Here is a 16,486-nt window from a genome sequence, read left to right as displayed (position 1 = left end):
GACTCTGATGCTGGGTGAGATTGGGGGCAGGAGAAGGGGACGACAGAGGATGAGATGGCTGGATGGCATCACTGACTCGATGGACGTGAGTCTGAGTGAACTCCAGGAGTTGGTGATGGACAGGGAGGCCTGGCATGCTGTGATTCACGGGGTCGCAAAGTGTCGGACACAACTGAGTGACTGAACTGAACTGAACTGAACTGAAGGCCCAGAGACAGAAGTGGGGATGGAGGAGGAAAAGGAAATCAAAGTAGCTAATAGGAACAGCAAGGAGAAAGCTGGTGAACTGACAGAGAAAAGTCAAAGGTGCATGTGGTGTGACAGAAAATGTTACTCCCACATGCCTTGGCAGCTCACAACACTGGGTGGCAAACATCAGTCTGACCCTAATGCCTTGGAAACCTGGCCACCAGAATCACAGGGGAAGGGGACCAGAGGGGACTAATTCAGCTTACCTTGTATGGCCCTAGGTTGGCTTGCTCTCATATGGATGGTGGACTCTGTCAGTGTGCAGGGGACCCACTGGGAGAGGCCAATACCCCATGCCTTGACACACGTGGCCACCGAGCATGTCCACAACCCACAGTTAGCCTGACCTGTGCTCTCATGATCTTCTCAGAAGGAAGAGAGGCATATAGAGGTAGTTCTAAATGGGTCCTCAGGGCCCTTGGCTCTCTGCTGACACATCCCTAGCCCTGGGCTTTTCAGGAACACCAAGGCTGTTGCAGGATGGCTCAGGAGTTCCTGAATCTGGCTGCATGTCAAAATCACCAGGAAGTATTTTAAAACATTTCCAGAGTGAGTGATTCTCTCAATCTCAGGGGAGGGGAGGGAAGGTGCTCCCAACAGCTCTAGCTCACAGGCACACTTAAGAAACCTCTTAAGGGCAAGACTTACCTTCTCGATTTTGTCAGGATCTGACAGCAGGGCAGCTCCCATTCCTCCCTAAGGAAAAGCACATACAGGGGCTCTTACAGCTGGAGGAGGGCAGCTCCTCCCTGTGGGATGGCAACCTGGCAGCACCTCAGCACCTGCCTCCCAGAAACCAAGGTCCACTGGTGATCAGCACTTCTCCTGGGCAAGCAAGAAAGCAGCAGCATCTGCGCCCACAACACCAGGTATCAGTTTGACGAATTCTAAAAGCCGTCACTCTGATCCCCTTAGCAAGACCTGCAGGTCTACCTGGAAATGGGTTCTAAAAAAATCATTTTTCAGCACTGCCCATTTCCTACCAAGGGTTTTAGTGCCTTAATAAACTAAACCCCACCAGCTGCCAAGCCTCTTTAAAAACAAAATGGATTGGTCTTCCTTTGAAAGGAGATCGAATCCACCTTCTTCCTATCCTACCATCACTTGCCACCACTGCCAGCAAAGCCACACAGAGGCACACAATCTGCAGTAATGTCCAGGCCCTGCTCCCCTGCCAGCAACAGTGGCCCCCTGGTCCTGGGCACTCAGACCATTGTCAAACTCTGACAAAATCCCCAACTAATGGAAACCAACAATCCCCAGAGCCACTTAAATCTCAACATGAATAACAGTCATCATCTCTTGATGGTGAGATTACTGATGATTTTCCTGTTTTTGCTTCTTTTTTTTTTTGTCCTTTTCTATATTACCCAAGTTCTGGACAATGGTATGAATTACTTTAATAATTGGAAGAGGGGGGAATGTTTAAAATCTGAATCCATTCAGAATGAGGTGAAGGGAAGAAAGACAAATCCAGTAAATATATGCTGTCAGTATATAAACTACAAACTAATGAATGCTCACAGAATATGCTCAGGAGGTTTAAATTTACTTATTACAGTTTAATGTCATGTTTCAGAAATACACATTAGAACCAGAGAGAACGCTGAACTGGTACAGACTGAGTCTGCATTTCAGAGGAGAATGGGATGAGCAGGGCTTCTAGCCCTAGACTACCACAGACACAACCTTAGAGGCCTCAAGGAAGCCCTGGCCACTCACGCTGGCTCCACTGTCCCTCACCTTGCACACAATCCAGCCCTTCCTTATGGAATCGCAGAATCTAAACTCTGGTCTCTCTGCTCCGTCCCCAGCAATGGCTTTTCTAACTGGCATTTCTTTCCTTCCTCTCTCCTTCCCTCCCTTCCTTCTTCCCTTTCTATTTAACTTCTTAATTTGCTTTTTTGAATAGGCAACATATTAAAAATCTTAAAGGTCCAAAAGGATGAAGAGTAAGAACTCTCCCTGCTTAGAAGGAGAGAAAACTATTCAACTTATTTTTTTAATATGACTTCCATTTTTGCACCATGAGAAGAGAGCAGATATTCAGCTGGAAGGTACTGGGTACAGCGCACTGGGAGGTATCTGTTCTGATTGGTCAGTGCCAGTGCGGTGACCTTGTTAATTATCTGGAGTAGCACCCCTGCAAGGGAACCGTATTTCTTCTGTAAAACCAAAGAAAAACTTAGTTTCTTTCCCCAGGGGAAACAAGTGTCACCAGTTTCTTGTGTATCTTTCCAAATATATAAAAAGAAGTGTAAATATATATATTCATTCCCCATTTCCCACACAGATATGGTGACACATATACAATCCTGCTCCTTGCTTTTTTCATGCCATGATGTCAGGGGGAATATTCCAACCATTTCAGCTCTGCTCCATACACAACTCAGGTGCACAAGGGAATAATTAGAAGGTAGCAAAACAGAGCCTGATGTTTTCAACTCCTTGCGTTCACGCTCAGCCATGTCCAATTCTTTGCCACCCCATGGACTGTATTCTGCCAGGCTCCTCTGTCCATGGGATTTCCCAGGCAAGAATACTGGAATGGGTTGCCATTTCCTACTCCAGGGGATCCTCCTGCCCCAGGGATTGAATCTGCATCTCCCGCATCTCCTGTGTTAGCAGGCAGGTTCTTTACCACTGAGCCACTTAGGAAGAGACAAGGGCAAACTTCCACAATTCCTTGAAGCAGCCACCCACAAAGGTCCTCTGGTTTTCAAGTATCCCAAGGGCCTTTCCCTCAGGCAGTCTCAGCCTCCTGGGCTAAAGCAAGGGTCCTTAGGCCAACCAACTCCAACCAACTCCAGAGAGCAGACTCTGGGCAGAAGGCTATGGGGACAATCTGCCACATCTAGACCGCAGACCCTCGCACCCTATGATCAGGTTTCCAAGGTGACCCTGCAGGAGTTGCTCTGGTGCCTTGCACCCAGTTAGCTCCAAGCTGCCCTTTACATCCTCTCCAGGCCACCTTTTCCTCCCGCAGTCCCAGTGACCCTGAGACCAACCATCCTCTTGGCTGCCAGTCTACCCTCCCTCTGCCTCCACAACTCACCCCACCTCCCACTCCCAGTGTGATCATTTGCCAGCCAAGCACTGCCAAATTCAGCCCCAACTTGGCTTTTCTTCTCTCCATCCTTGGTTTCCCCTGTGGACTCAAGATACTCATCTCAGATATCTGTGTCCTGTCTGTGTCCTGACATCTAGCCTCTTTACACTTGAATCCACTAGATACATGGCTTCTAGATTAGCGTTTCTACTTATAGAATATATTTGGAAAGACACACAAGGAACTAGTAATGCTGACTTCCCCTGGGGGAAGAGACGAAGTTTCTAATCACAAGCCTTCTCTGTTCCAAAACAGGTCAGAGATATCTAAAAAGTCAGAATTCAGTTAACTTGGTCTCAACCAAGATTTTCAATCACATGTTCCTCTGCTGCCTCTTCCCCTCCCAGTTCTCAACCCTCTGGTCAAATCAAGGTTCCCTGCCTCTACTTCATGTTGGCCTCTGGGTCCCAGCTTGTACCACTCTCTTGGCCTGCCAGGTCCCAAGCCTCCTGCTCAGGGACCACATTTCTCCACAAGAGCCTGTGTTTAAGGGCTGCCCTTCTGTTCCTTTCTCAGAGCTTCCACTGCAGTCCTGTCTGGTCTGTTCTGATATGACAATTTGGATACATATATTGCATCCTCTATTTTTATCATGAAAAAGACAGAGCTCTGTTCACATTTTTCTTTTAACATTTATACCATTTATTACTTGGGCACGAGTGCTCTGTGTGTGTGTGAATATTTATTTATGTATACATGTGTATGTGTATGCACATCTAAAATTTTTCCTGGACTTTCCTGGTGATCCAATGGTTAAGAATCCACCTGCCAATGCTGGGGACACCAGTTCAATCCCTAATCCAGGAAGACTGCACATGCCTCGGGACAACTAAGGCATTTTCATCTGCTCCAAACCACCTCCAAAACCAAGACTGCACATGCCTTGTTGCCCCCCAACTGCTGAATCAGCAGGCCCTAGAGCCTGTGCTCTGCAACAAGAGAAACCATGGCAATGAGAAACCCATGCTCCACAGCTAGAGAGTGGTGCCTACTCATCGCACTTAGAGAAAGCCAGTATGGAGCAACAAATACCCAGCACAGACAAAAATAAGTAAATAAAATTAAATTTTTTTTCTGAACCATTTGACGGTAATTATATATATATATAATATATATATATATATCATAGAATTATATATATATATATATATCATAGCCCTTGACTCCTAAATATTTCTGTGTATTTTCTAATAGAGATATTCTTACATAACTACAGAAGTTATCAACTTCATATATTTTCATTGATACAGTACTTGTTAGCTCATCTACCATCATCTATATTCCAATTTTGCCAGCTGATCTAATAACACCCTCTTGGGCTTCTTGCTCATGAGTACAGGATCTAGTCCAGAGTCAGGCACTGTACTTAGTTGTCACCTCCAGTTTCCTTTAATCTGCACCCTATATTTGTGAAGAGTACAATGAAAGCAGTTTACCTTGGTGGAATACTCTTTAGGACAGCCCATGTTGACATCAATACCAGCCACATCATTTTCTCTGGAAAAACATGAAGGAGGAAAGGTAATAAATATTCAACTTGAGGGTAGGACATAAAGTCAAGGGTATGGGTCTGTGCTCCTGAAATTCTTACTGGCTCTCTGAAACACACTAACCCTCAGGAATAGGAAATGAAAAATTCTGTCTCTAAAATATGCAACCACCTCTCCTCCTGGGCAGAACTCCAGAAGAAGAATATAAGGTGCTCACACATGTAGGAAAGGCTAGTTGTAGAGGATTCTGCCAGCTTTCAGTTGTATCAGATGACTCGAATATTGAGTGATAGCCACATGGAACTCCATCCCAGAATTCCAGTCCTAACTGGGTAGTAAAAGCCATTTGCCGATGCACAAAAGTGACCCAGGCACAAGAGCCCTTTCCCAGAGTACTGGTTCTGGTGGAAGTGAGGGACTGTCTTGGTGTGCTCGACTGCATAGTTAGCTTCCTCCAAACAGTCCTCAGATGTAGAAAGGACCCTTTCCTTATCATCTGGTACATACAGTTACTTGTCTGTGACCAGCGGCAACTACTACCCAAGTTTCTTCTCACCTTCATTGTAATTAATAACAAGAGCTAACAACTTACCAAGCACTCACTACATGCCACATATTGCAAAGATATTTACATGCATCATCTCATGTGCCCTTCCCTATAATGCCAGAGGGAGGTGGGACTATTGGTCTCATTTTATTGATGAGGAAACCTAAGTTCTCAGTGAGGTTAAGTTACGGATCTAAGGTCACACAGTCAGCAGATAGCAAAGTAAGGATTCCAGCCCAGAGATAACACAAAAGCCCATCTCCTGAACCACATTACTCTGCTGCCTTCATTAATTTAGAAAGCAGTAAGTCTTACTTACACTTCATGAGATTTAAAAGCTCAGGGTTCACAGTCATGGTAGTCTCCAGAAAGGAAGCCTCATAAACACTAACAAACAGGCTTCCACCCAAAGGTTCTCTGGGGTCCAGACACAGTGGGTTCACATCATACCTGGGACAGCCCTTATTCACCACAAATAGAGAAGGAAATATGACCCTCTTAACCTGAAAACAGAAGGTAGTGGACTAGGAAGCAGAAGGGTGGTCACCTCCAAGGTCACAGGGAACAGTAAGACCTCAGGGCCCACAGGAGAGGCAAAGGCAGTCCCCCAAGAGGGAAGAACTTACACAAGCCTGGCCACAGCAAGGGCTCGCTCTGCATCTGAAGTCCCCTGGGAAAACAAGAGGCTATATCAACCAAGGCCCTGACACAGTCCATATGCACAGACAACCACACTCAGGCACACCATGCACACATGAAACACACACACACACACCAGCAAGTGGAGACCAGGTGTTATTCTCTCAAATAGCTAGCCCACTGGACTGGCTCACTGGAGAGCTAAGAAAATGTCATCCATGGTGTCAATACTTTGAAACATACAAAAAAGTTGGAAAGATTTTAGAGTGAACGTTCATATACCCACCACTTAGTTTCTACAATTAACATTCTTCTATATCTGCTTTATCATATGGTGACTCATTGATATCAACTAAAAAAAATTGTTGTTGTTGTTGTTGCTGTACACAGGCTTTCTCTAGTTGCAGCAAGCAGATTTCTCATTGTGGTGGCTTCTCTAATTGCAGAGCACCAGCTCTAGGGCATGCGGGCTCGCTAGTCGCAGTGCATGGGCTTAGCTGCCCCACTGCGTGTGGAATCTTCCTGGATCAGGGATCAAACCCATGTCCCCTGCATTGGCAGGCAGATTCTTAACCACTGGGCCACCAGGAAAGTCCTGTTATCAATTTTCTTTTAACAAACCTAAATGTTATCCAGGAAGTATTTCTGAAAAAAATACTGAGAAATGCCCAAAGTGAGAGAACGACAGAATCGCTATGACCCTAACACAAATCCTAACCATTCTTTTTTTTTCCCCTGGTTGTACTGCATGGCATGTGGGATCTTACTCCCTCAACCAAGGACCAAACCCATGCCCCCTGTGGTAAAAGCACAGAGTCTTAACCACTAGACTGCTAGGAAAGTCCCCAAAAACTACTCTTGAAGAAACCTAGTTTCTTTAAATGGTAAATATATATAGACTATACAAAACAAAGACCATGATCTGAACAACTGATTCTAGGGAATAAAAATATATATTAGTCATGATAAACAGATAATCCCTACAATGAAGGAAGTGAAATTTGAGACTGGAAGCATGTAATAGACCGCTAATAGCTTGACTTCCATAAACCGTCTCCAAGAGTGTAATCACTCATGAGCAGAGCTCTGAAATCATTGAATGCAGGATCTTCAGAAGACTGAAGACCACTGTATAACGGAGCCCAGACACGTAACACTCCCCCAGCCCAGGGCATGAGATGGGAAATGTGTTTGGCCCTGGGACGTCCTACCATCTGGAAGACGACCTTGCTCTGCTCCCTTTCACAGGTGCGGAAGACCACTCGGTCATCGGGAGCAACAAAGTCCACTGTGCTGAGTGCCTCTGCAAGAAAACACAAATGTCTTCGCATTAATAGTAAAGCAAGGGGCAAAACGTGTATCATTTCCCTGCTGTGGGCCTTGCCCATGGGCTGGGACAGGGAACAGGGGAGAGGCAGGGCACAGACGAGAGACCAGGGACATCGTAGGGAGGCCCTGCCGTCCCCTTTCCTGGGGGGGATGTGTGCGGTCAGGGGGCTGGTGGCAAGCCTGTTGCAGCTGTCACACGTCCATGCCCATGTCCTTCCCTCTGTCCCCAGTGACAGGGAGAGAGATAGTGGCATGTAGCCATTCGCGGGCCCCTTGCCCTCTTTCTCCCCCCAAAATTAAAAAAAAATAAAAAACGCGTATCATGATCCCAAGTGTGTGTAAAAAATACATGTCATTTCTCTTTGTGATTACTCTTCAAGCATGAGATTATGCGGAATTTTCATTTTTTAGGATTGGGAAAGGAGTAAGTCAAGGCTGTACATTGTCACCCTGCTTATTTAATTTATACGCGAGTATATTCTGCAAAATGCAGGGCTGGATGAAGCACAAGCTGGAATCAAGATTGCTGGGAGAAATATCAATAACCTCAGATATGCAGATGACACCACCTTTATGCAAAAAAGCGAAAAGGAATTAAAGAGCCTCTTGATGAAAGTGAAAGAGGAGAGTGAAAAAGCTGGCTCAAAACTCAATATTCCAAAAATGAAGATCATGGCATCCAGTCATCACCTCATGGCAAATAGATGGGGAAATAATGGAAACAGTGACACTTTCTTTTCTTGGGCTCCAAAATTACTGCAGATGGTGACTGCAGCAATGAAATTAAAAGACGCTTGCTCCTTTTATTTCAGGAGTAATAATTTTAAAAGCTATGACCAACCTAGACAGCATATTAAAAAGGAGAGACCTTTGCTAACAAAGATTCATCTAGTCAATGGTTTTTCCAGTAGTCATGTATGGATGAGAGGTGGACCTTAAAGCTGAGCACCGAAGAATTGATGATTTTGAACTGTGGTTTTGGAGAGTTACTTGGACTGCAAGGAGATCAACCAGCCAATCCTAAAGGAAATTAGTCCTGAATATTCATTGAAATGATTGATGCTGAACTGAAGCTCCAATACTTTGGCCACCTGATGCAAAGAACTGACTCACTGGAAAAGACTCTGATGTTGGGCAAGATTGAAGGCAGGAGAAGGGGACGATAGAAGATGAGAAGGTTGGATAGTATCACTGACTCAACAGACATGAGTTTGAGCAAGCTCTGGGAATTGGTGATGGACAGGGAAGCCTGGCATGGTGCGGTCCATGGGGTCGCAAAGAATCGGACACAACTGACTGAACTGAACTGATATCTATAACATTGAATTTTTCATAACACAAAGAAAACATATATCTAAAAGAATTAAACATGAAATTGACAAAACTTCGAGTGAAGTTATTTTAAGATTTCACAAACGTGTATACATTTCAAAAACCTCAAACAATACCCCAACTCTCATTAAAGCAGAATCAGCCTTATCAATAAAGTATAAGCAAAACCACAATTTAGCACAACTACTTCCATTTGCAAAGTACTTACATGTCCTTTATGTTAGTTGATCCTCATTCCAACCCTATGATTTAAATAAAGCAAGGATTGTGATTTTCCTCTTACAGCTAAAGACACTGAGGCAGAGAGGTCATGTGACTTGCCCCAGGGTCAGAGAGCAGCAGGGTCAGGATCAGTGCTGAAGCCACCCTGACACCAAGGGGGTCACCTGTACTACAAAACCTAGTGATTCATATTCCAGTAAGCCAGCAGGTAGAAGGTATTCACAGCCTGCTTCACAACTGGCAGTTTGTCATGGTCTCTGGAGAGCAGTGACTATTCTCCAGAGACCATGATGGTGGTGGTTTAGTCACTAAGTCATATTTGACTCTTGTGACCTCATGGACCACAGCCTGCCAAGCTCCTGTCCATGGGACTTCCCACTCAAGAATACTGGTGTGGGTTGCCATTTCCTTCTCCAGGGGATATTCTTGACCAGGGATCAAACCTGGGTTTCCTGCATTGCAGGTGGTCGGGAAGCCCTACTCAAGAGAGCATGGGAGCCACAAAATGACACAGCCAGGCAAGGAGCACCAGGGGACACTGACACCCAGGCAAAGGCAATGTTAGCACAGCCTGGGCATGAATGGGCACACACACAATCCAAGGACCACAGCTACACTCACCATTGACAACTCTCTTGCACTGAAGCATCTTGAGGTCGATCAGCTCCTGCAGAGGAATCAAAGGGCACATGTCAGTCCTAGACACACAGGTCCTGGGTACAGCAGGGAAGACCAGTGATCCTGGTTGCAGGGGTAGGCAAGAAGGCCAGTACATAAGTGGGCAGCACTGAGTGACCTGTGCTTATGGAAAGGGCTGCAGCCAGGCTGAGCTTTGGCTGAGAATGAGTCGGGGAAAGCGAGCTGAGTGAAAGTGAGAGTGAGCTGGGGTCCCTACTGCTGGGATCCCAGCCCCAGCAGCAGTAATTCGTCCCCCTCGGGATTCCTCAAACCCTCCGCCACGCCCACCTTTACAGCTGGACCACTTCTTCTCTGTATGCTAGCTATAGATGCACCCATCATTCCTTTATCATTAAATGATGAACACCCTGAGGAAGGTTCTGGATTCACACAAAGGTGGGCTTTGAGGACCTGAGAGGAGGAGCTGAGGCAAAATGGCCCTTGAAATGTCTTATTTTCTTTTCTGTGTCCCCATTATACCCAAAGAGCCTCTGGGGCTTGGACACAGTCTCGTTCATCTTTGTGTCATTAGCGCCCAGCATGTTACAAGTGCTTACTGAACATCTGGTGAAGCTGCTTCAATGCCTTACATGCAGCAGATGCTCAGCTGATTGTTAAGTGGAGAAATTAATTTCAATTGTCACCAGTAAAACCACACGTGTGCCTGCTCACCCACACGTCTTCAACACTATTGTTTATCAATTTTATTCATTTTAGTCAGTTCTTTGGTTATAGCCTAGAACCTCACAGGTTTTTCTTTTTTTTTCACTGTATTTCCTTCATTGGTGAAAACAAACATTGTTTTTCCATGCGATAGAGTTCATCTGTGCATCTTCCTACCAAACTGACTTTTATATCTATAAAAGTTGTGCAGAAAAAAAACTATTCTTTCTCAAATAGGATATTATTTTTCTACCTCAATTATCACAACTGTTTTTCCTATATCCCTCAATTTTTATCATATATGACATTTATTTTTATAGAAGAGACAACTCAAATTTTGCCACAAACAATGCTTTCTAGTTCCCAAATCTATCTCCATCACAGTTAAGAATATACTTTTAACTGGTTTTTATCTTCTTGGTGAAACTAATTTTGCCTTTTTAACTTACCTGATAAGCAAGACCATGTATAAGTCAGGTATGGCCTCCTGCACTGCAAGAGGATTTTTTTTTTTTTTCCAGTTCTACCAGTTTATTTCTACTAGCCCATCTCCCTCCACCCTCCTTATTCATGCATGCTCAGTCATGTAACCGCATGGACTACAGCCTGCCAGGCTCCTCTGTCCATGGACTTTTCCAGGCAAGAATACTGGAGTGGGTTGCCATTTCCTTCTCCAGCAAGCAAATTATTTTATTCATATGGCTACCAAATGTTTGAACAGCATTTAATTTTCAAGTGCCTTATCATGTATGGGCTTATTCTTCCATTTTTGTCAGATATTATTTTCCTATATCTGAACTACAGCCTGCTACCTTCATCTCCTCCATTCCACCCCACCAGGCTCCTCCACTGATATAATTCTTCAAGCTATTTGCTTCTTTAAGGGATCTTTCCAACCCAGGGATCAAACCTTGTTCTCCTGCATTTCAGGCAGATTCTTTACCATCTGAACCACCAAGGAAGCCCCTTAGAGATGATACCAAAAGCACAAACAACAAAGGAAAGTATTAGATAAATTGAACTTCATTAAAATTAAAATTTTTTGTGCATCAAAGGATACTATCAATAAAGTAAATCAATTATACTTATATAAAATTTTTAAAAATTAAAATGAAGTCTTAAAAAAATAAATAAATGAAAAATAAACTGAAAAGACAATCCACAGAATGGGAGAAAATATTTGCAAATCATATATCTGTTAAAGGTCTAATATCCAGAATATATAAAGAACTCTTAAAACTCCTAGAATAAAAAAAATAATTTTAAAATGGGCATAAGATATGAAGAGATATTTCTCCAAAAAAGATATATAGATGGAAAATAAACATAGCAAAAGATGTTCAATATCATTACTAGGAAATGCAAATCAAAACCACAATGTCCATAAAGGGGAGAATTTCCTGGCAGTCCAGAGGTTAGGACTCTGTTCTCAATGCCAAGGGCCTGGGTTCAATCCCTAGTGTGGTAAAAAAAAATAATAAATAGAACCTATCTTTAAAAACAAACAAACAAAAAAAACTCACAGTGAGATAGCATTTCAGAGTGACTAGGATGGCAACAATCTCAAAGAAAAAAAGACAGAAAGAGACTTCCCTGGCAATCCAGTGATTAAGACTTCGCCTTCCAATGAACAGAGTGTAGGTTCAATCAGAGGAATTAAGACCCCACATGCCTCAGGGCCAAAAACAAACAAACAAAAAAACATAAAAAACAGAACCAGTATTGTAACTGATTCAATAAAGACTTTAAAAATGGTCCACTCCCTCCAAAAAAAAAATCTTAAAAAAAGAATGACTTTATTATTAGAAAATATCATGAAGTATTTGAGAAGTAATACATCATACTATATGAAACTTTCAAATAGTTATGGAGAAAATACATATATTAGAGAGAAGAACAAATTATAAAACAAATCAAGCAAAATGTTAACAGTAGGTCAATCTGGGTAAACGGTATATGGATGTTCTTTGTACATTCCTGCAATTTTTTCCATAAATAATTTCTTTGTAAATTTAAAAAAATTACCCATTCTGGGCAGATTTGAATAGAAATTTCCTCAAAGATGATATACCAATGGCCATGAAGCATACAAAAACATGCTCAATATCATTCATCATCAGAGAAATGCAAATCAAAAGCACAACAAGCTATCACTTCACACCCATTAACAGGGGTAATATTAAAAAAGAAAATAATAAGTGTTAGGAAAGATTTCAGAAACTGTACACTGCTGGTGGGGGTGTGAAATAGTCCAAAAGACAGAGAAAACAGTACAGAAATGCCTCAAAACATGAAAACACTACCACATGATCCAGCAAACCCTATTTCTGGGTATATACATCCCAAAGAACTGAAAGCAGGGTCTCGAAAAGGGATCTGCACACCTACATTCAAAGCAGCACTCTTCAAAATAGCCAAGAAATAAAAGTGACCCAAATGTCCATCGACAGATAAATGAATGGACAAGCAAAATGCAGTGCATATACCATGGAATATTATTCAGCCTAAAAATGGAAGGAAAACCTGTCACATGGTACAACACGGATGAACCTTGAGGATATTATGCTAAATAAAATAAGTGAAAGTCACTCAGTCGTGTCCGACTCTTTGTGACCTCATGGACTATACAGTCCATGGAATTCTCCAGGCCAGAATACTGGAGTGGGTAGCCTTTCCCTTCTCCAGGGCATCTTCCCAACCCAGGAATTGAACCCAGGTCTCCCACATTGCAGAAAGATTCTTTACCAGCTGAGCCACAATAAGCCAGTCACAAAAAGACGACTATAGCATATTTCCACTTACATGAGGTATCTAAAGTATTCAGATTCATAGAAACAGAAAGTAGAATGGGGAAGGGGCTGTTGAGGGATGGGGGAAAGGGGAGTTGTTGTTTAATGGGTATAGAGTTTCAGTTTTGCAAGATGAAAAGGTTCTAGAGATCTGTTTCACAACTACTGAATTGTACACTTGAAAACAGTTAAGATGGTAAATCTCATGTTATACGTTTTTTACCATAAAAAAAATTTAAGTACCCATTTTGGTAATCAAGGTCTCTAAAGGCCACTGTCTTCTCCCTTCATCTTGCGTATTAAAAGGCAGGTGTCCTCTCACGTCTGGGTCACTAGAGTCCCATTTTCTTTTGGTTTGTTTGTTGTTGTTTATTTTATTTCATTTTTATTGGTGTGTAGGTGATTTACAATGTTGTGTTAGTTTCAGATGTAGAGCACAGTGAATCAGTTACACATATACACATATCCACTGTATTTTAGATTCTTTTCCCATATAGGTCACTACAGAGTATTGAGCAGAGTTTCCTATTCTATATAGTAGGTTTTTATTATATAGGTAACCTATACACATATTAGTGTGTATATGTCAATTTCAATCTCCCAATGTATCCCCCTCTCTTTGCCCTCTTGGTAACCATAAATTTGTTTTCTATATCTGTGACCCTTTCTGTATCGTAAATAGATTAATTGGTACCATTTTTCTAGATTTCACATATAAGCAGTAACACATGATATTTGTCTTTCTCTGTCTTACTTCACTTAGTAGGACAATCTCTAGGTCCATCTATCCATTGTAATAACATTTTTATAATAATAGAAAGGAATAAGCATGTGACATCTGATTAACTCCTAGAAAACTCTATCAATAGGGCAGACCTTGGTGGGGAATAACCTTAACCTTTGCTGAGCGGGTTTATCCTTTCTTCACCTAAAGCTGCTCAGGGCTTTGCAGGGTTTTTAAGAAGGTGCCTGTACACATGGACTACCCGAGGTCCCACACTAGGTCCTGAGAGGTGGGTGAAGTGATTTGACTAACCTTAGAGATGGGTCACCTCATGTGAACACAGACAGAGCATCACAAGGCTGGCCTGCAGAGCAACTCTGGATCCACCAGGGGGCACCAGGCACCATGCTGTGCCTTTCCCAGTACTCTGGGCTCAGTTCCCAGAGATCGATCTGCTCACCACAAACAGGGGCCAGCAGGCCTGCCTGCCTGCCTGCCTGACTCTGCTCCACAGGAGCTAGGTCTGGGTAAAGGGCCCATTCTTCCCAAATTCACTCTTAAGCCTTCTCTTCTTTTCCTTTTAAAAAAATATTTATTTTACTTATTTATTCTGGATTCGCTGGGTCTTAGTTGCAGCATGCAGGCTTCTTAGAGGCAGCATGTGGGATCTAGTTCCCTGACCAGGGATTGAACCTGGGTCCCCTGCATTGGGAGCACAGAGTCTTAGCCACTGGACCTCCATGGAAGTCCCAGACCCTCTCTTCTTTCTATACCTTTCTTTTTAATAAAACTTTTTATTTTGAGATAATTGGAGGTTCACATGCAATTGAACCTGAATGTGAGATCCTGTGTACCCACTGCCCAATTTCTCCCTATGGTAATGTCTTGCAAAACTGTAGTAACAATATTGCAACCAGGATATTGACACAGAATAGATCCATCAGCACAAGGATCCTTGTGTAGCCCTCTTATAGCCACAGTTCTCCCTCCACAGATGGCTCTTCAAGATGGAAATGTCAGAAGCACTTGGGTAATTTCTTTAACCTCTCACCCCTACTAGAGAGGCATAGCAGGATTAAGGGTTGTGGGGGAAGCTTACCTGCCTAACTGAGAACCACTGCTCACAGTCCCTATCCAATATCAGCTACTCGTTTAACTGTTTTTCCTAGAAGATGTTTTCTAAATCTGAGTCTGAAGTCCTATTAATAATATTCTTCAAAGCAGCAGGCCAGTAACTGGCCTACTAGCCATTGCTATCAGAAAATTCTATGGCTTCCCAAACCAACCCCATCCAGTTTCTCTAGCCTGAATGTGGTCCTTTCCCTTCTCACTCTGAAATTGAGCTTCCTCATTCACGTAATGAATGTGTATTAACTCCTACAGGAGCCACAGCAGTGACCTGACACGATGCTCATCTATCCACCTGGCCCAGGTGTCCCACAGTGCCTCCCTGCAGCCCAGGCTCCTGATCCTTGGCAGGGCTCACAAAACTCCTGTGTTTTGGTCTTCTGATGCTTTCAGTGAGCACCTGTGAAGGGAGGGCCCATTCTGCCTCCTCTAGCTTCTGAACACACCCACCCACAGGTGAGGAGGCTGCACTTGTGGAAAAGCTCTCTGTCCGGGAGGATTAGGAGCCCCTTACCTCACAGTACACAATGTCCGCTCCATAGTCCAGGGCCAGAAGCCGCATTGGGAGAGTCCCCACCCGAACCATTGGGGCTAAGATGAGTTTGTTGTGGTAGCACAGAGAGAGGTTGTTCACAATCATTCCTGAAGAAAGAAGAGTCAGAAATTCAAACGGAGAAAAATCTCTTCTGTTACCCAGAGCAGGCTTTCCTTTTCCTCCCAACATGTAGTACTTTGTTTTCCTTTTCTCTGATCATAAAAACAATGCAAGCTCGTTCACACATCCAACAAATATTTATTAAGTGTGTGGTCCATGCCAGTCACTGTCCTAGTCTTTGTGGATACATGAGAAGAAAACAAAGATTCCTATTCTGCTAGAACTTTCATGCTGGTGGGGAATGAAGAGTGCACAGCAGAGGAAACAGTCAGTGCAAAGGCCCTGGGGCAGGAGTAAGTCTGATGTGTTAGACTAGTACAAAGGCTGACATAGTTGAGCACAGAAAGAAGAAGAGTAATGGACATCAGATACAGGATGGATGTCCTAAGCAGATAGGACACAATGGTGAGATCCCAAATGGCCTTGTAGGATGCCCTATGGGCTTTGTTAGCGCTTCACAATATGAGCCAGCAAGGGTTTCAAGAAGAGGAGTGGCATGACGGATCACATTTCCCCATGATCACAGTGACTGCTGCATGAAAAGCCATGGTAGACACAGGGAGACCAGTTAGACTCTTCAGTCACTGACATGAGAGATGATGGTGGCTTAGGATGGGGAGAGAGTTGTGGAGGTGGTGAGAAGTGGTCATATTCTAAATAAACTTTGAAGGTAAAGTCAACAGGAGTAAAACAAGCGAAAAAAAAAAACCCGAAATCTTTAAAAAGGATAATCAATAAGCACCTACCGTCTAGCACAGGGAACTCTGCTCAATGTTATGTGGCAGCCTGGATGGGAAGGGAGTTTCGGGGAGAATGGATACATATATATATGGCTGAGTCCCTTTACCGTTCATCTGAAACTATTATAACATTGTTAAATAGCTATACCCCAATATAAAATAAAAAGTTAGAAAAATACCAGTGTCCAGGCC

At 43.3% G+C, this 16,486-nt stretch overlaps 1 protein-coding gene across 4 annotated transcripts in view; it reads right to left on the bottom strand.

Moving 5' to 3' along the window:
* DUS2 (dihydrouridine synthase 2) overlaps positions 1–16,486 on the bottom strand; it is a 32,104-nt gene that overhangs the window by 12,462 nt on the left and 3,156 nt on the right. For 3 of the 4 annotated variants that reach the window (XM_005692170.3, XM_005692169.3, XM_005692167.3), the window contains 6 exons: positions 15,414–15,541; positions 9,539–9,584; positions 7,246–7,337; positions 6,022–6,065; positions 4,795–4,855; positions 898–945 (listed from right to left, as the gene is read on the bottom strand). In XM_005692170.3, the coding sequence (XP_005692227.1) occupies positions 898–945; positions 4,795–4,855; positions 6,022–6,065; positions 7,246–7,337; positions 9,539–9,584; positions 15,414–15,539 (417 nt within the window). In that variant the 5' untranslated portion in view covers positions 15,540–15,541. Of the gene's footprint in view, positions 1–897; positions 946–4,794; positions 4,856–6,021; positions 6,066–7,245; positions 7,338–9,538; positions 9,585–15,413; positions 15,543–16,486 lie in introns of those variants that run through there. The other variant, XM_018062182.1, reaches the window with a different exon arrangement.

The sequence above is a fragment of the Capra hircus genome, chromosome 18 (assembly GCF_001704415.2).
Source record: "Capra hircus breed San Clemente chromosome 18, ASM170441v1, whole genome shotgun sequence".
Classification (NCBI taxonomy): domain Eukaryota; kingdom Metazoa; phylum Chordata; class Mammalia; order Artiodactyla; family Bovidae; genus Capra; species Capra hircus.
The sequence above is the reverse complement of the archived record's forward strand: the minus strand, read 5'-3'. Positions and strand labels throughout refer to the sequence as shown.